Source organism: Engystomops pustulosus, chromosome 2 (assembly GCF_040894005.1).
Source record: "Engystomops pustulosus chromosome 2, aEngPut4.maternal, whole genome shotgun sequence".
NCBI lineage: Eukaryota > Metazoa > Chordata > Amphibia > Anura > Leptodactylidae > Engystomops > Engystomops pustulosus.
The window spans coordinates 255,270,258-255,291,196 of record NC_092412.1 but is presented as its reverse complement, the minus strand read 5'-3'; the positions used below and the strand labels follow the sequence as shown (position 1 = coordinate 255,291,196).

The following is a 20,939-nucleotide window of genomic DNA, read 5'->3' as shown; positions in this document are numbered from 1 at the left end:
GATACTCTGCAGATACTAGAACATATAATAGATACATGAGATACACTGCAGACACTAGAACATATAATAGATACATGAGATACTCTGCAGATACTAGAACATATAATAGATACATGAGATACACTGCAGACACTAGAACATATAATAGATACATGAGATACTCTGCAGATACTAGAACATATAATAGATACATTAGATACACTGCAGACACTAGAACATATAATAGATACATGAGATACTCTGCAGATACTAGAACATATAATAGATACATGAGATACACTGCAGACACTAGAACATATAATAGATACATGAGATACTCTGCAGATACTAGAACATATAATAGATACATGAGATACTCTGCAGACACTAGAACATATAATAGATACATGAGATACTCTGCAGATACTAGAACATATAATAGATACATGAGATACTCTGCAGACACTAGAACATATAATAGATACATGAGATACTCTGCAGACACTAGAACATATAATAGATACATGAGATACTCTGCAGACACTAGAACATATAATAGATACATTAGATACATTGCAGACACTAGTACATATAATAGATACATTAGATACATTACAGACAGGAGCTGCAGACTCTATTTACAGTTCATCACCTTCTATTTACAAAATATTCTGCAGAATCCTGAGCTCAAAGCAAGAGAGAAGAGAAGTTTGCAGAATGTTGCAGATACTACAGACAAGTGTCCCCCATGTAATTCTGCACAGTATCGCCAGTGTGTCTGAGGGGGATACTGTGCAGAATTACAGGGGTGCAGCAGGAGACCAGCACTGGGGGATCCCCTCCAGGAGAAGCCCCTGCTGAGGAGGTGACTGGGTGCTGGGTGTCACACACCTGGGTGCTGCTGAGGAGGTCACTGGGTGCAGGGTGTCACACACCTGGGTGCTGCTGTGAGTGTTATCTTCATTCTGGGCTGTGGGAGAAGCAGAGAGGAGCTTGTAGCAGGATCACATGTAAGTGCCTGAATCTAACATTGCGCCCAAACTGTGTTACAGTAAAGTGATTAATAAGAGGCAGAAAATATACTTATCACAGATGGTTGTAGCTTGTGATAATTCTGGCAAAACAGTGCACCAGAATTTAGGCGCAACTACTACACTTAGGCGCACAAAAGTGATAAATGTGGCCCTTTCTCTCCTATTCCCTTTTATTTTGTGATAGTTTTTTTTTGTTGGGAAAATTGACTGATACGATGAACATTCGATCCTCTTCGCCTAATGTGACTACACCACGACCAGAACATGTCCATAAAGTTATATGTAACGCCAAAAACACACACATGTTCTGGGGTAAAGGGCCACATGTATCACTCGTTTTTTCTGTTGTTTTTGCGCCTTTTCATTCAGGCGCACCATTTTTGCGATTAAACGCCAAACTAGCCGCGCAGCACAAATAACCAGCTTTCCCTCATCTATCTTACCAATCCAGATGTTTTGCTGCGCCTAATGATATTCATCACTTGCAACGTGTTCATTTAGGCGCAAAAACGGGCGCAAAAACACTCCAGCCCGAAGGTGGCGTTATCTGAGAAGAAAGCACTGAGCCCCTGTGCAGAAGAGCTCATTTCTAGCAGCAAAGCTCAGCCAGACACTGGAACAGATAATAGATACATTAGATACATTGCAGACACTAGAACATATAATAGATACATTACATACACTACAGCCGGCCACTGGAACATATAATAGATACATGAGATGCTCAGCCAGACACTGGTACATATAATAGATACATGAGATGCTCAGCCAGACACTGGAACATATAATAGATACATTAGATACATTACAGACAGGAGCTGCAGACTCTATTTACAGTTCATCACCTTCCATTTACAAAACATTCTGCAAAACGCTGAGCTCACAGCAAGAGCAAGAGAACTTTGCAGAAGTTTGCAGAATGTTGCAGATACTACAGACAAGTGTCCCCCATGTAATTCTGCACAGTATCACCAGTGTGTCTGAGGGGGATACTGTGCAGAATTACAGGGGTGCAGCAGGAGACCAGCACTGGGGGATCCCCTCCAGGAGAAGCCACTGCTGAGGAGGTCACTGGGTGCTGGGTGTCACACACCTGGGTGCTGCTGAGGAGGTCACTGGGTGCAGGGTGTCACACACCTGGGTGCTGCTGAGGAGGTCACTGGGTGCTGGGTGTCAGACACCTGGGTGCTGCTGTGAGTGTTATCGTCATTCTGGGCTGTGGGAGAAGCAGAGAGGAGCTTGTAGCAGGATGACATGTAAGTGCCCGAATCTAACACTGCGCCTAAACTGCGCCTAAACTGTGTTAAAGTAAAGTGATTAATAAGAGGCAGAAAATATACTTATCACAGATGGTTGTAGCTTGTGATAATTCTGGCAAAACAGTGCGCCCGAATTTAGGCGCAACTACTACACTTAGGCGCACAAAAGTGATAAATGTGGCCCAAAGTTTTTATTTCCCACCATCCTCCATTATTTACCCCAATGTTATGACGTTCTCACTCTCATTCTTATGAAGCGCGGAGGGTTCTGTTATTGTGCGGATAATACAATGGCGACATCTAAACGTGACTTATTATCTCATTAGCTCGGTTTATGGATATATAGTTATTTATTTGGGTGACCATTGTGTAAGGAACAGACAATGATAGATCTGTGTGAATTTTCTGCAGTTCCCTTTGCTGCATATTTTGGTGAATATCCACATGTGGGGTCTGTATCATCTCCTCACATCTTACTGTTTTAGGAAAGTAGATTTTCTTTATATAAGTATCTGGATTTGTACATATTTTAGAGGAAATTTTAAATGTTAATTGCCAAATGCATCGCCTGGTTGTCTGCTTTCAAAATTCTATAGGTTTTATGGCTCCTTTACTTTTTATTCTGTTTTATTGATATATTTTGCAGGTTGTGACTGTCTAAAAATGTCTAGCTGAAAAGCAGATATCTAGTTATTACAGTGTTAGTGATATTATGTGGATTTATTTATGTGAACATATCAATTTGGGACATTTGTGACTCTACACATGTCCATGTATTACATTTAGGAGATGTGAAGGTAAATATTTTATGTTTGGATCAAATTTTTTGCCATCAAAGTCAAATTTTAAGTATTTTTAATAAAATGTTTCATTTTGAATCAAAATTGCATGAAGGCGCCTATGTCTATAAAATCTTTGATGCAATTTTGAAAATGGGGCAAGTGTCTGCTTTCAGAAAATATCAGTCCCTCTCCCCAATGGGCCTCACAGTCTAATCAACCTACCAGTCATTTCTTGGAGTGTGGGAGGAAACCGGAGGACCCGGAGGAAACCCACGCAGACACAGAGAGAACATACAAAATCTCCGCAGATGTTGACCAGCGCTGCAAGGCTGTAGTGCTAATCACTGAGCCACCATGCCTCCCTATCATTTATCTATCTCCTATAAAATTCTCCCATATTACAGTTTGTTTTACCATACTAAAGGAGCCTCTTACTGACTGTGACTGGTCATAAAATAGTTTTATTTTGGGGCCCCACTTTTAGTTTTGCCCAGGGCCCCACTTTGTCTAGAACCGGCCCTGATACTGCCCCCTATGTAGAAGAATATAACTACTACAATACTGCCCCTATGTACAAGAATATAACTACTATAATACTGCCTCCTATGTACAGGAATATAACTACTATAATACTGCATCCTATGTACAAGAATATACCAACTATAATACTGCCCCCTATGTACAGGAATATAACTACTATAATACTGCTCCTATGTACAAGAATATAACTACTATAATACTGCCCCCTATGTACAAGAATATAACTACTACAATACTGCCCCTATGTACAAGAATATAACTACTATAATACTGCCTCCTATGTACAGGAATATAACTACTATAATACTGCCCCCTATGTACAGGAATATAACTACTATAATACTGCCCCCTATGTACAAGAATATAACTACTATAATACTGCCCCCTATGTACAGGAATATAACTACTATAATACTGCCCCCTATGTACAGGAATATAACTACTATAATACTGCCCTCTATGTACAAGAATATAACTACTATAATACTGCCTCCTATGTACAGGAATATAACTACTATAATACTGCCCCCTATGTACAAGAATATAACTACTATAATACTGCCCCCTATGTACAAGAATATAACTACTATAATACTGCCCCCTATGTACAAGAATATAACTACTATAATACTGCCCCCTATGTACAAGAATATAACTACTATAATACTGCCTCCTATGTACAGGAATATAACTACTATAATACTGCCCCCTATGTACAAGACTATAACTACTATAATACTGCCCCCTATGTACAAGAATATAACTACTATAATACTGCCCCCTATGTACAAGAATATAACTACTATAATACTGCCCCCTATGTACAAGACTATAACTACTATAATACTGCCCCCTATGTACAAGAATATAACTACTATAATACTGCCCCCTATGTACAAGAATATAACTACTATAATACTGCCCCCTATGTACAAGACTATAACTACTATAATACTGCCCCCTATGTACAAGAATATAACTACTATAATACTGCCCCCTATGTACAGGAATATAACTACTATAATACTGCCCCCTATGTACAGGAATATAACTACTATAATACTGCTCCCTATGTACAGGAATATAACTACTATAATACTGCCCCCTATGTACAAGAATATAACTACTATAATTCTGCCCCCTATGTACAAGAATATAACTACTATAATACTGCCCCCTATGTACAAGAATATAACTACTATAATACTGCCCCCTATGTACAGGAATATAACTACTATAATACTGCCCCCTATGTACAGGAATATAACTACTATAATACTGCCCCCTATGTACAGGAATATAACTACTATAATACTGCCCCCTGTGTACAAGAATATAACTACTATAATACTGCCCCCCTATGTACAGGAATATAACTACTATAATAATGCCCCCTATGTACAGGAATATAGCTACTATAATACTGCCCCCTATGTACAGGAATATAACTACTATAATACTGCCCCCTATGTACAAGAATATAACTACTATAATACTGCCTCCTATGTACAAGAATATAACTACTATAATACTGCCCCCTATGTACAGGAATATAACTACTATAATACTGCCCCCTATGTACAAGAATATAACTACTATAATACTGCCCCCTATGTACAAGAATATAACTACTATAATACTACCCCCTATGTACAAGAATATAACTACTATAATACTGCCCCCTATGTACAAGAATATAACTACTATAATACTGCCCCCTATGTACAAGAATATAACTATTATAATACTGCCCCCTATGTACAAGAATATAACTACTATAATACTGCCCCCTATGTACAAGAATATAACTACTATAATACTGCCCCCTATGTACAAGAATATAACTACTATAATACTGCCCCCTATGTACAGGAATATAACTACTATAATACTGCCCCCTATGTACAAGAATATAACTACTATAATACTGCCCCCTATGTACAAGAATATAACTACTATAATACTGCCCCCTATGTACAAGAATATAACTATTATAATACTGCCCCCTATGTACAAGAATATAACTACTATAATACTGCCCCCTATGTACAAGAATATAACTACTATAATACTGCCCCCTATGTACAAGAATATAACTACTATAATACTGCCCCCTATGTACAGGAATATAACTACTATAATACTGCCCCCTATGTACAAGAATATAACTACTATAATACTGCCCCCTATGTACAAGAATATAACTACTATAATACTGCCCCCTATGTACAGGAATATAACTACTATAATACTGCCCCTATGTACAAGAATAAAACTACTATAATACTGCCCCCTATGTACAGGAATATAACTACTATAATACTGCCCCCTATGTACAAGAATATAACTACTATAATACTGCCCCCTATGTACAAGGATATAGCTACTATAATACTGCCCCCTATGTACAAGACTGTAACTACTATAATACTGCCCCTATGTACAAGAATATAACTACTATAATACTGCCCCCTATGTACAGGAATATAACTACTATAATACTGCCCGCTATGTACAAGAATATAACTACTATAATACTGCCGCCTATGTACAAGAATATAACTACTATAATACTGCCCCCTATGTACAGGAATATTACTACTATAATACTGCCCCCTATGTACAAGAATATAACTACTATAATACTGCTCCCTATGTACAAGAATATAACTACTATAATACTGCCTCCTATGTACAAGAATATACCTACTATAATACTGCCCCCTATATACAGGAATATAACTACTATAATACTGCTCCCTATGTACAAGAATATAACTACTATAATACTGCCCCCTATGTACAGGAATATAACTACTATAATACTGCCCCCTATGTACAAGAATATAACTACTATTATACTGCCCCCTATGTACAAGAATATAACTACTATAATACTGCCCCCTATGTACAAGAATATAACTACTATAATACTGCCCCATATGTACAAGAATATAACTACTATAATACTGCCCCCTATGTACAGGAATATAACTAATATAATACTGCCCCCTATGTACAAGAATATAACTACTATAATACTGCCCCCTATGTGCAAGAATATAACTACTATAATACTGCCCCCTATGTACAAGAATATAACTACTATAATACTGCCCTCTATGTACAAGAATATAACTACTATAATACTGCCCTCTATGTACAGGAATATAACTACTATACTACTGCCCCCTATGTACAGGAATATAACTACTATAATACTGCCCTCTATGTACAAGAATATAACTACTATAATACTGCCCCTGTGTACAAGAATATAACTACTATAATACTGCCCCCTATGTACAGGGATATAACTACTATAATACTGCCCCCTATGTACAGGAATATAACTACTATAATACTGCCCCCTATGTACAAGAATATAACTACTATAATACTGCCCCTATGTACAAGAATATAGCTACTATAATACTGCCTGCTATGTACAGGAATATAACTACTATAATACTGCCCCCTATGTACAAGAATATAACTACTATAATACTGCTCCCTATGTACAGGAATATAACTACTATAATACTACCCCCTATGTACAGGAATATAACTACTATAATACTGCCCCCTATGTACAAGAATATAACTACTATAATACTGCCCCCTATGTACAGGAATATAACTACTATAATACTGCCCACTATGTACTGGAATATAACTACTATAATACTGCCCCCTATGTACAAGAATATAACTACTATAATACTGCTCCCTATGTACAAGAATATACCTACTATAATACTGCCCCTATGTACAGGAATATAACTACTATAATACTGCTCCCTATGTACAGGAATATAACTACTATAATACTGCTCCCTATGTACAGGAATATAACTACTATAATACTGCCTCCTTTGTAGAATACATATAGGGGTTGAGCAATATTGTGCTTATTATATCCTATTTTATTTTTACTTCTTTTCCTCTCATTTTCTTACATTCTGGGAACACACTGTATAGCGGTTTGTACGTCTGTAGTGTTTGGCGGTGCATAACCCTGTGTATATATTGTGTACTCTGTATTTAGCAGTGATGTCTTTGTGACTATATATCGAGGTCATTTAGCGGTGGGAACAATCAGAGTTGTATGTTTTGTAGTTTTATTTATTCTGCTCTCCTGATATTTGCATTAGAGGTGCGCGGTGCAGCAGTTATAACCAGCCTCTCATTACTGCCGGCAGCACAACCCGGAGATTAACACAGCAATCAATAACAGTTATCGCAGCCGCGTCTCCCGACCAGAGCACCGCCACTAAGTGCTTATATCGGGGTGTTAATATTTCCTCTCACTGCTGCCGCTAATATTGACTTTTCCTTCTTCACTAAGACTCTGCCTGGAAATAAACTGCAGGGAGATCCGTGATTACACAAAGAAAACGCTGAGATTATGGAGGAGAACCACGGGGACTATGCTACACAACAGTGCAAGAGTGATATACTGCTATAATGTGCTGGATACATAGTTATTATATACATAGACACAGTATTATGGTAGTTATATTCTTGTACATAGGGGCAGTATTATAGTAGTTATATTCCTGTACATAGGGGGCAGTGTTATAGTAGTTATATTCCGGTACATAGGGGGCAGTATTATAGTAGTTATATTCCTGTACTTAAGGGGCAGTATTATAGAAGTTATATTCTTGTACATAGGGGCATTATTATAGTAGTTATAGTCCGGTACATAGGGGGCAGTATTATAGTAGTTATAGTCCGGTACATAGGGGGCAGTATTATAGTAGTTATATTCCTGTACATAAGGGGCAGTATTATAGAAGTTATATTCTTGTACATAGGGGGCAGTATTATAGTAGTTATATTCTTGTACATAGGGGGCAGTATTATAGTAGTTAAATTCTTGTACATAGGGGGCAGTATTATAGTAGTTATATTCTTGTACATAGGAAGCAGTATTATAGTAGTTATATTCCTGTACATAGGGGCAGTATTATAGTAGTTATATTCTTGTACATAGGGGGCAGTATTATAGTAGTTATATTCTTGTACATAGGGGGCAGTATTATAGTAGTTATATTCTTGTACACAGGGGGCAGTTTTATAGTAGTTATATTCCTGTACATAGGGGGCAGTATTATAGTAGTGATATTCTTGTACATAGGGGGCAGTATTATAGTAGTTATATTCCTGTACATAGGGGGCAGTATTATAGTAGTTATATTCCTGTACATAGGGGGCAGTATTATAGTAGTTATATTCCTGTACATAGGGGGCAGTATTATAGGAGTTATATTCTTGTACATAGGGGGCAGTATTATAGTAGTTATATTCCTGTACATAGGGGGCAGTATTATAGTAGTTATATTTTTGTACATAGGGATCAGTATTATAGTAGTTATATTCTTGTACATCGGAGGCAGTATTATAGTAGTTATATTCTTGTACATAGGGGGCAGTATTATAGTAGTTATATTCTTGTACATAGGAGGCAGTATTATAGTAGTTATATTCCTGTACATAGGGGACAGTATTATAGTAGTTATATTCCTGTACATAGGGGGCAGTATTATAGTAGTTATATTCCTGTACATAGGGGGTAGTATTATAGTAGTTATATTCTTGTACATAGGGGCAGTATTATAGTAGTTATATTCCTGTACATAGGGGGCAATATTATAGTAGTTATATTCTTGTACATAGGGGCAGTATTATAGTAGTTATATTCCTGTACATAGGGGGCAGTATTATAGTAGTTATATTCTTGTACATAGGGGGCAGTATTATAGTAGTTATATTCTTGTACATAGGGGGCAGTATTATAGTAGTTATATTCCTGTACATAGGGGGCAGTATTATAGTAGTTATATTCCTGTACATAGGAGGCAGAATTATAGTAGTTATATTCTTGTACATAGGGGAGAGTATTATAGTAGTTATATTCCTGTACATAGGGGGCAGTATTATAGTAGTTATATTCTTGTACATAGGGGGCAGTATTATAGTAGTTATATTCCTGTACATAGGGGGCAGTATTATAGTAGTTATATTCCTGTACATAGGGGGCAGTATTATAGTAGTTATATTCCTGTACATAGGGGGCAGTATTATAGTAGTTATATTCTTGTATATAGGGGGCAGTATTATAGTAGTTATATTCCTGTACATAGGGGGAAGTATTATAGTAGTTATATTTTTGGACATAGGGATCAGTATTATAGCAGTTATATTCCTGTACATAGGGGGCAGTATTATAGTAGTTATATTCTTGTACATCGGAGGCAGTATTATAGTAGTTATATTCTTGTACATAGGGGGCAGTATTATAGTAGTTATATTCTTGTACATAGGAGGCAGTATTGTAGTAGTTATATTCCTGTACATAGGGGTAGTATTATAGTAGTTATATTCTTGTACATAGGGGGCAGTATTATAGTAGTTATATTTCTGTACATAGGGGGCAGTATTATAGTAGTTATATTCCTGTACATAGGGGGCGGTATTATAGTAGTTATATTCTTGTATATAGGGGGCAGTATTATAGTAGTTATATTCTTGTACATAGGGGGCAGTATTATAGTAGTTATATTCCTGTACATAGGGGGCAGTATTATAGTAGTTATATTCTTGTACATAGGGGGCAGTATTATAGTAGTTATATTCTTGTACATAGGGGGCAGTATTATAGTAGTTATATTCCTGTACATAGGGGGCAGTATTATAGTAGTTATATTCTTGTACATAGTGGCAGTGTTATAGTAGTTATATTCTTGTACATAGGGGGCGGTATTATAGAAGTTATATTCTTGTACATAGGAGGCAGTATTATAGTAGTTATATTCCTGTACATAGGGGGCAGTATTATAGTAGTTATATTCCTGTACATAGGGGGCAATATTATAGTAGTTATATTCTTGTACATAGGGGCAGTATTATAGTAGTTATATTCCTATACATAGGGGGCAGTATTATAGTAGTTATATTCTTGTACATAGAGGCAGTATTATAGTAGTTATATTCCTGTACATAGGGGGCAATATTATAGTAGTTATATTCTTGTACATAGGGGCAGTATTATAGTAGTTATATTCCTGTACATAGGGGGCAGTATTATAGTAGTTATATTCTTGTACATAGGGGGCAGTATTATAGTAGTTATATTCCTGTACATAGGGGGCAGTATTATAGTAGTTATATTCTTGTACATAGGGGGCAGTATTATAGTAGTTATATTCTTGTACATAGGGGGCAGTATTATAGTAGTTATATTCCTGTACATAGGGAGCAGTATTATAGTAGTTATATTCCTGTACATAGGAGGCAGAATTATGGTAGTTATATTCCTGTACATAGGGAGCAGTATTATAGTAGTTATATTCCTGTACATAGGAGGCAGAATTATGGTAGTTATATTCTTGTACATAGGGGGCAGTATTATAGTAGTTATATTCCTGTACATAGGGGGCAGTATTATAGTAGTTATATTCCTGTACACAAGGGGCAGTATTATAGTAGTTATATTCTTGTACATAGGGGGCAGTATTATAGTAGTTATATTCTTGTACATAGGGGGCAGTATTATAGTAGTTATATTCTTGTACATAGGGGGCAGTATTATAGTAGTTATATTCTTGTACATAGGGGGCAGTATTATAGTAGTTATATTCCTGTACATAGGGGGCAGTATTATAGTAGTTATATTCCTGTACATAGGGGGCAGTATTATAGTAGTTATATTCTTGTACATCGGGGGCAGTATTATAGTAGTTATATTCTTGTACATAGGGGGCAGTATTATAGTAGTTATATTCTTGTACATAGGGGGCAGTATTATAGTAGTTATATTCTTGTACATAGGGGGCAGTATTATAGTAGTTATATTCTTGTACATAGGGGGCAGTATTATAGTAGTTATATTCTTGTACATAGGGGGCAGTATTATAGTAGTTATATTCCTGTACATAGGGGGCAGTATTATAGTAGTTATATTCTTGTACATAGGGGGCAGTATTATAGTAGTTATATTCTTGTACATAGGGGGCAGTATTATAGTAGTTATATTCTTGTGCATAGGGGGCAGTATTATAGTAGGTATATTCCTGTACATAGGGGGCAGTATTATAGTAGTTATATTCCTATACATAGGGGGCAGTATTATAGTAGTTATATTCTTGTACATAGGGGGCAGTATTATAGTAGTTATATTCTTGTACATAGGGGGCAGTATTATAGTAGTTATATTCTTGTACATAGGGGGCAGTATTATAGTAGTTATATTCTTGTACATAGGGGGCAGTATTATAGTAGTTATATTCCTGTACATAGGGGGCAGTATTATAGTAGTTATATTCTTGTACATAGGGGCAGTATTATAGTAGTTATATTCCTGTACATAGGGGGCAGTATTATAGTAGTTATATTCTTGTACATAGGTGGCAGTATTATAGTAGTTATACTCTTGTACATAGGGGGCAGTATTATAGAAGTTATATTCCTGTACATAGGGGGCAGTATTATAGCAGTTATATTCTTGTACATAGGGGGCAGTATTATAGTAGTTATATTCTTGTACATAGGGGCAGTATTATAGAAGTTATATTCCTGTACATAGGGCGCAGTATTATAGTAGTTATATTCTTGTACATAGGGGGCAGTATTATAGTAGTTATATTCCTGTACATAGGGGGCAGTATTATAGTAGTTATATTCCTGTACATAGGAGGCAGTATTATAGTAGTTATATTTCTGTACATAGGGGGCAGTATTATAGTAGTTATATTCTTGTACATAGGGGCAGTATTATAGTAGTTATATTCCTGTACATAGAGGGCAGTATTATAGTAGTTATATTCTTGTACATAGGGGGCAGTATTATAGTAGTTATATTCCTGTACATAGGAGGCAGTATTATAGTAGTTATATTCCTGTACATAGGGGGCAGTATTATAGTAGTTATATTCCTGTACATAGGGGGCAGTATTATAGTAGTTATATTCCTGTACATAGGAGGCAGTATTATAGTAGTTATATTCTTGTACATAGGGGGCAGTATTATAGTAGTTATATTCCTGTACATAGGAGGCAGTATTATAGTAGTTATATTCTTGTACATAGGGGGCAGTATTATAGTAGTTATATTCCTGTACATAGGAGGCAGTATTATAGTAGTTATATTCCTGTACATAGGGGGCAGTATTATAGTAGTTATATTCCTGTACATAGGGATCAGTATTATAGCAGTTATATTCCTGTACATAGGGGGCAGTATTATAGTAGTTATATTCGTGTACATAGGGGGCAGTATTATAGTAGTTATATTCTTGTACATAGGGGGCAGTATTATAGTAGTTATATTCTTGTACATAGGGGGCAGTATTATAGTAGTTATATTCCTGTACATAGGAGGCAGTATTATAGTAGTTATATTCTTGTACATAGGGGGCAGTATTATAGTAGTTATATTCCTGTACATAGAGGCAGTATTATAGTAGTTATATTCTTGTACATAGGGGGCAGTATTATAGTAGTTATATTCCTGTACATAGGGGGCAGTATTATAGTAGTTATATTCTTGTACATAGGGGGCAGTATTATAGTAGTTATATTCTTGTACATAGGGGGTAGTATTATAGTTGTTATATTCTTGTACATAGGGGGCAGTATTATAGTAGTTATATTCCTGTACATAGGGGGCAGTATTATAGTAGTTATATTCTTGTACATAGGGGGGCAGTATTATAGTAGTTATAGTCTTGTACATAGGGGGCAGTATTATAGTAGTTATATTCCTGTACATAGGAGGCAGTATTATAGTAGTTATATTCTTGTACATAGGGGGCAGTATTATAGTAGTTATATTCCTGTGCATAGGGGGCAGTACTATAGTAGGTATATTCTTGTACATAGGGGCAGTATTATAGTAGTTATATTCTTGTACATAGGGGGCAGTATTATAGTAGTTATATTCTTGTACATAGGGGGAAGTATTATAGTAGTTATATCCCTGTACATAGGGGGCAGTATTATAGTAGTTATATTCCTGTACATAGGGGGCAGTATTATAGTAGTTATATTCTTGTACATAGGAGGCAGTATTATAGTAGTTATATTCCTGTACATAGGGGCAGTATTACAGTAGTTATATTCCTGTACATAGGGGAAGTGTTAAAGTAGTTATATTCTTGTACATAGGGGGCAGTATTATAGTAGTTATATTCCTGTACATAGGGGGCAGTATTATAGTAGTTATATTCTTGTACATAGGGGGCAGTATTATAGTAGTTATATTCCTGTACATAGGAGGCAGTATTATAGTAGTTATATTTCTGTACATAGGGGGCAGTATTATAGTAGTTATATTCTTGTACATAGGGGCAGTATTATAGTAGTTATATTCCTGTACATAGAGGGCAGTATTATAGTAGTTATATTCTTGTACATAGGGGGTAGTATTATAGTAGTTATATTCCTGTACATAGGAGGCAGTATTATAGTAGTTATATTCTTGTACATAGGGGGCAGTATTATAGTAGTTATATTCCTGTACATAGGGGCAGTATTACAGTAGTTATATTCCTGTACATAGGGGAAGTGTTATAGTAGTTATATTCTTGTACATAGGGGGAAGTATTATAGTAGTTATATCCCTGTACATAGGGGGCAGTATTATAGTAGTTATATTCCTGTACATAGGGGGCAGTATTATAGTAGTTATATTCTTGTACATAGGGGGCAGTATTATAGTAGTTATATTCCTGTACATAGGGGCAGTATTACAGTAGTTATATTCCTGTACATAGGGGAAGTGTTATAGTAGTTATATTCTTGTACATAGGGGGCAGTATTATAGTAGTTATATTCCTGTACATAGGGGGCAGTATTATAGTAGTTATATTCTTGTACATAGGGGGCAGTATTATAGTAGTTATATTCCTGTACATAGGAGGCAGTATTATAGTAGTTATATTTCTGTACATAGGGGGCAGTATTATAGTAGTTATATTCTTGTACATAGGGGCAGTATTATAGTAGTTATATTCCTGTACATAGAGGGCAGTATTATAGTAGTTATATTCTTGTACATAGGGGGTAGTATTATAGTAGTTATATTCCTGTACATAGGAGGCAGTATTATAGTAGTTATATTCCTGTACATAGGGGGCAGTATTATAGTAGTTATATTCCTGTACATAGGGGGCAGTATTATAGTAGTTATATTCCTGTACATAGGGGGCAGTATTATAGTAGTTATATTCTTGTACAAAGGGCAGTATTATAGTAGTTATATTCCTGTACATAGGAGGCAGTATTATAGTAGTTATATTCTTGTACATAGGGGGCAGTATTATAGTAGTTATATTCCTGTACATAGGGGGCAGTATTATAGTAGTTATATTCCTGTACATAGGGGCAGTATTATAGTAGTTATATTCCTGTACATAGGGGCAGTATTATAGTAGTTATATTCCTGTACATAGGGGAAGTATTATAGTAGTTATATTCTTGTACATAGGGGGCAGTATTATAGTAGTTATATTCCTGTACATAGGGGGCAGTATTATAGTAGTTATATTCTTGTACATAGGGGGCAGTATTATAGTAGTTATATTCCTGTACATAGGAGGCAGTATTATAGTAGTTATATTTCTGTACATAGGGGGCAGTATTATAGTAGTTATATTCTTGTACATAGGGGCAGTATTATAGTAGTTATATTCCTGTACATAGAGGGCAGTATTATAGTAGTTATATTCTTGTACATAGGGGGTAGTATTATAGTAGTTATATTCCTGTACATAGGAGGCAGTATTATAGTAGTTATATTCCTGTACATAGGGGGCAGTATTATAGTAGTTATATTCCTGTACATAGGGGGCAGTATTATAGTAGTTATATTCCTGTACATAGGGGGCAGTATTATAGTAGTTATATTCTTGTACAAAGGGCAGTATTATAGTAGTTATATTCCTGTACATAGGAGGCAGTATTATAGTAGTTATATTCTTGTACATAGGGGGCAGTATTATAGTAGTAATATTCCTGTACATAGGGGGACGTATTATAGTAGTTATATTCTTGTACATAGGGGGCAGTATTATAATAGTTATATTCTTGTACATAGGGGGCAGTATTATAGTAGTTATATTCCTGTACATACAGGGCAGTATTATAGTAGTTATATTCTTGTACATAGGGGGGCAGTATTATAGTAGTTATATTCTTGTACATAGGGGGGCAGTATTATAGTAGTTATATTCCTGTACATAGGGGGCAGTATTATAGTAGTTATATTCCTGTACATAGGGGCAGTATTATAGTAGTTATATTCTTGTACATAGGGGGCAGTATTATAGTAGTTATATTCTTTACATAGGGGGCAGTATTATAGTAGTTATATTCTTGTACATAGGGGGCAGTATTATAGTAGTTATATTCCTGTACATAGGAGGCAGTATTATAGTAGTTATATTCCTGTACATAGGGGGCAGTATTATAGTATTTATATTCCTTTACATAGGGGGCAGTATTATAGTAGTTATATTCTTGTACATAGGGGGCAGTATTATAGTAGTTATATTCTTGTACATAGGGGGCAGTATTATAGTAGTTATATTCTTGTACATAGGGGGCAGTATTATAGTAGTTATATTCCTGTACATAGGAGGCAGTATTATAGTAGTTATATTCTTGTACATAGGGGGCAGTATTATAGTAGTTATATTCCTGTACATAGGAGGCAGTATTATAGTAGTTATATTCTTGTACATAGGGGGCAGTATTATAGTAGTTATATTCCTGTACATAGGGGGCAGTAGTATAGTAGTTATATTCCTGTACATAGAGGGCAGTATTATAGTAGTTATATTCTTGTACATAGAGGGCAGTATTATAGTAGTTATATTCCTGTACATAGGAGGCAGTATTATAGTAGTTATATTCCTGTACATAGGGGGCAGTGTTATAGTAGTTATATTCCTGTACATAGGGGGCAGTATTATAGTAGTTATATTCTTGTACATAGGGGGCAGTATTATAGTAGTTATATTCTTGTACATAGGGGGCAGTATTATAGTAGTTATATTCTTGTACATAGGGGGCAGTATTATAGTAGTTATATTCTTGTACATAGGGGGCAGTATTATAGTAGTTATATTCCTGTACATAGGAGGCAGTATTATAGTAGTTATATTCTTGTACATAGGGGGCAGTATTATAGTAGTTATATTCCTGTACATAGAGGCAGTATTATAGTAGTTATATTCTTGTACATAGGGGGCAGTATTATAGTAGTTATATTCCTGTACATAGGGGGCAGTATTATAGTAGTTATATTCTTGTACATAGGGGGCAGTATTATAGTAGTTATATTCTTGTACATAGGGGGTAGTATTATAGTTGTTATATTCCTGTACATTGGGGGCAGTATTATAGTAGTTATATTCCTGTACATAGGGGGCAGTATTATAGTAGTTATATTCTTGTACATAGGGGGGCAGTATTATAGTAGTTATAGTCTTGTACATAGGGGGCAGTATTATAGTAGTTATATTCCTGTACATAGGAGGCAGTATTATAGTAGTTATATTCTTGTACATAGGGGGCAGTATTATAGTATTTATATTCCTGTACATAGGGGGCAGTACTATAGTAGGTATATTCTTGTACATAGGGGCAGTATTATAGTAGTTATATTCTTGTACATAGGGGGCAGTATTATAGTAGTTATATTCCTGTACATAGGGGCAGTATTATAGTAGTTATATTCTTGTACATAGGGGGCAGTATTATAGTAGTTATATTCTTGTACATAGGGGGAAGTATTATAGTAGTTATATCCCTGTACATAGGGGGCAGTATTATAGTAGTTATATTCCTGTACATAGGGGGCAGTATTATAGTAGTTATATTCTTGTACATAGGGGGCAGTATTATAGTAGTTATATTCCTGTACATAGGAGGCAGTATTATAGTAGTTATATTCTTGTACATAGGGGGCAGTATTATAGTAGTTATATTCCTGTACATAGGGGGCAGTATTATAGTAGTTATATTCCTGTACATAGGGGGCAGTATTATAGTAGTTATATTCTTGTACATAGGGGGCAGTATTATAGTAGTTATATTCCTGTACATAGGTGGCAGTATTATAGTAGTTATATTCCTGTACATAGGGGGCAGTATTATAGTAGTTATATTCCTGTACATAGGTGGCAGTATTATAGTAGTTATATTCCTGTACATAGGGGGCAGTATTATAATAGTTATATTCCTGTACATAGGGGGCAGTATTATAGTAGTTATATTCTTGTACATAGGGGCAGTATTATAGTAGTTATATTCTTGTACATAGGGGGCAGTATTATAGTAGTTATATTCCTGTACATAGGGGGCAGTATTATAGTAGTTACATTCCTGTACATAGGGGGCAGTATTATAGTAGTTATATTCTTGTACATAGGGGGCAGTATTATAATAGTTATATTCCTGTACATAGGGGGCAGTATTATAGTATTTATATTCTTGTGTTGCTGTAGCACATTGTATATTTTCTGCCCTATCAGATAAGTATCAGGTTGTTCTCTGCGTCTCGGATATTTGCTGTTATTATCTTTGGATTAGGCAGGGAGGTGTCTCTACTGGAGGGAGATACTTGAGCTGGTGTGTAACCAGAATACAGATGATCTATAGTGTGTAGATTTTTAAAGGGACTCTCTGAGCAGAGCAGATTTTTAGTGTTTTTCCAATGGAAGGGTAGAGGGGAGGAGCATAAGGTGATGATGCCACACCTCCACAGAATCTTGATAGGGTTAGTACAATATAACAATTATTGGAATTCCTCTTTATTTTCTTGTCACTTTTGGCATACAGATAAAAGTGCAGCTCATGTCCTTGTATCGGGTTTGCATCCTGTGTCACATATGAAAGCTCCGGGTGGTTACCAGATGCATTTACATCAGAGTCTAAGCGATTTATCTTCCATCTCTGTTTATTTCTCAGGTCCAGTCTATGATCACCAGTAAGAAGGATCAGTAAAGCCCCGCCCCCGAGGAGCCTGCTGGGAAGAAATCCTTCCAGTTCAGTCATTCAGATGACTTGTCTTTACCTGTAACATTTGGACGGATGAGAGACTTGTCTAATCACTGCTGTTACTTACCTTCCAGTATGTGACCACCTTGCTTTCAGCTGTAGGGGGCGATCACAAGCTTTTCTGGTTTAATTCAATGTATAATAAACCATTCTGCAACGCTGTCACATTATCCTTCAAATTCTCATCTTTTTTAAGATCTCCTCTTGCAGTCAGTGAATGGCAACACTCCAGGGCTGTAAGTTTGTGAGCACAACTTCTCACAGCTGAGGCTTTGTTACAGTCTTCTGATGTTGGTTCCAGACTGTTACATTTTGCCATCTCTGAGTGACTACTAGAATGTTTCTATTCGGTGACAGACGATATTATTTTGTAGCTCCTAAAATTGACAACTCTGAAATATCTGCTGAATCCGTCTTACTAGGGCAAGACTGACTGATTACACAGAGTCTATCGAGAGGGGAGGGGGAGAAGTGACCTGGAGGTCAGTGATAAATGAGAGACACAGGGACAGACAGAGGCTAATGGAGATAATAGGACGTTTCTATCTGACCCCAAGTGATTTTTTTCCCATCAGTACAGGTGAGTACTTCTCTTTAATGTCCTATATGATTCTGCAGATGCTGCTGAGTGATAGAGGAGAGACACAGGCACAGACAGAGGCTGCTGGAGATAAATGTAAGCTTCTATCTCACCCCAAGTGCTTTATCCCCATCAGTACAGGGAAGTAATTCTTTATAATATCCTATATGATCCTGCTGCTGCTTTTGTGTAATAGAGGAGAGACACAGACAGAGGCTGCTGGAGATAATAGTAAGTTTCAATCTACCCCAGGTGCTTTATTACTATCAGTACAGGTCAGTGTTGCTCTATAATATCCTATATGATCCTGCTGCTGCTTCTGTGTAATAGAGAAGAGACACAGACAGAGGCTGCTGGAGATAATAGTAAGTTTCTATCTACCCCAGGTGCTTTATTACTATCAGTACAGGTCAATGTTGCTCTATAATATCCTATATGATCCTGCTGCTGCTTCTGTGTAATAGAGAAGAGACACAGACAGAGGCTGCTGGAGATAATAGTAAGTTTCTATCTACCCCAGGTGCTTTATTACTATCAGTACAGGTCAGTGTTGCTCTATAATATCCTATATGATCCTGCTGCTGCTTCTGTGTAATAGAGTAGAGACACAGACAGAGGCTGCTGGAGATAATAGTAAGTTTCTATCTACCCCAGGTGCTTTATTGCTATCAGAACAGGTCAGTGTTGCTCTATAATATCCTATATGATCCTGCTGCTGCTTCTGTGTAATAGAGTAGAGACACAGACAGAGGCTGCTGGAGATAATAGTAAGTTTCTATCTACCCCAGGTGCTTTATTACTATCAGTACAGGTCAGTGTTGCTCTATAATATCCTATATGATCCTGCTGCTGCTTCTGTGTAATAGAGGAGAGACACAGACAGAGGCTGCTGGAGATAATAGTAAGTTTCTATCTAACCCCAAGTGCTTTATCCCCATCAGTACAGGGAAGTAATTCTTTATAATATCCTATATGATCCTGCTGCTGCTTCTGTGTAATAGAGGAGAGACACAGACAGAGGCTGCTGGAGATAATAGTAAGTTTCTATCTACCCCAGGTGCTTTATTACTATCAGTACAGGTCAGTGTTGCTCTATAATATCCTATATGATCCTGCTGCTGCTTCTGTGTAATAGAGAAGAGACACAGACAGAGGCTGCTGGAGATAATAGTAAGTTTCTATCTACCCCAGGTGCTTTATTACTATCAGTACAGGTCAATGTTGCTCTATAATATCCTATATGATCCTGCTGCTGCTTCTGTGTAATAGAGAAGAGACACAGACAGAGGCTGCTGGAGATAATAGTAAGTTTCTATCTACCCCAGGTGCTTTATTACTATCAGTACAGGTCAGTGTTGCTCTATAATATCCTATATGATCCTGCTGCTGCTTCTGTGTAATAGAGTAGAGACACAGACAGAGGCTGCTGGAGATAATAGTAAGTTTCTATCTACCCCAGGTGCTTTATTGCTATCAGTACAGGTCAGTGTTGCTCTATAATATCCTATATGATCCTGCTGCTGCTTCTGTGTAATAGAGGAGAGACACAGACAGAGGCTGCTGGAGATAATAGTAAGTTTCTATCTAACCCCAAGTGCTTTATCCCCATCAGTACAGGGAAGTAATTCTTTATAATATCCTATATGATCCTGCTGCTGCTTCTGTGTAATAGAGTAAAGACACAGACAGAGGCTGCTGG

General features: G+C 36.5%; 1 protein-coding gene across 3 annotated transcripts in view; it reads left to right on the top strand.

The window, feature by feature from the left end:
* Positions 1-18,830, top strand: part of TEX55 (testis expressed 55) — a 56,310-nt gene extending 37,480 nt beyond the window's left edge. For all 3 annotated transcript variants that reach the window (XM_072133255.1, XM_072133257.1, XM_072133256.1), the window contains exon 6: positions 18,571-18,830. In XM_072133255.1, coding sequence (XP_071989356.1) covers positions 18,571-18,606 — 36 coding nt within the window. In that variant the 3' untranslated portion in view covers positions 18,607-18,830. The remainder of the gene's footprint in view (positions 1-18,570) is intronic.
* Positions 18,831-20,939: the final 2,109 nt, after the last annotated feature.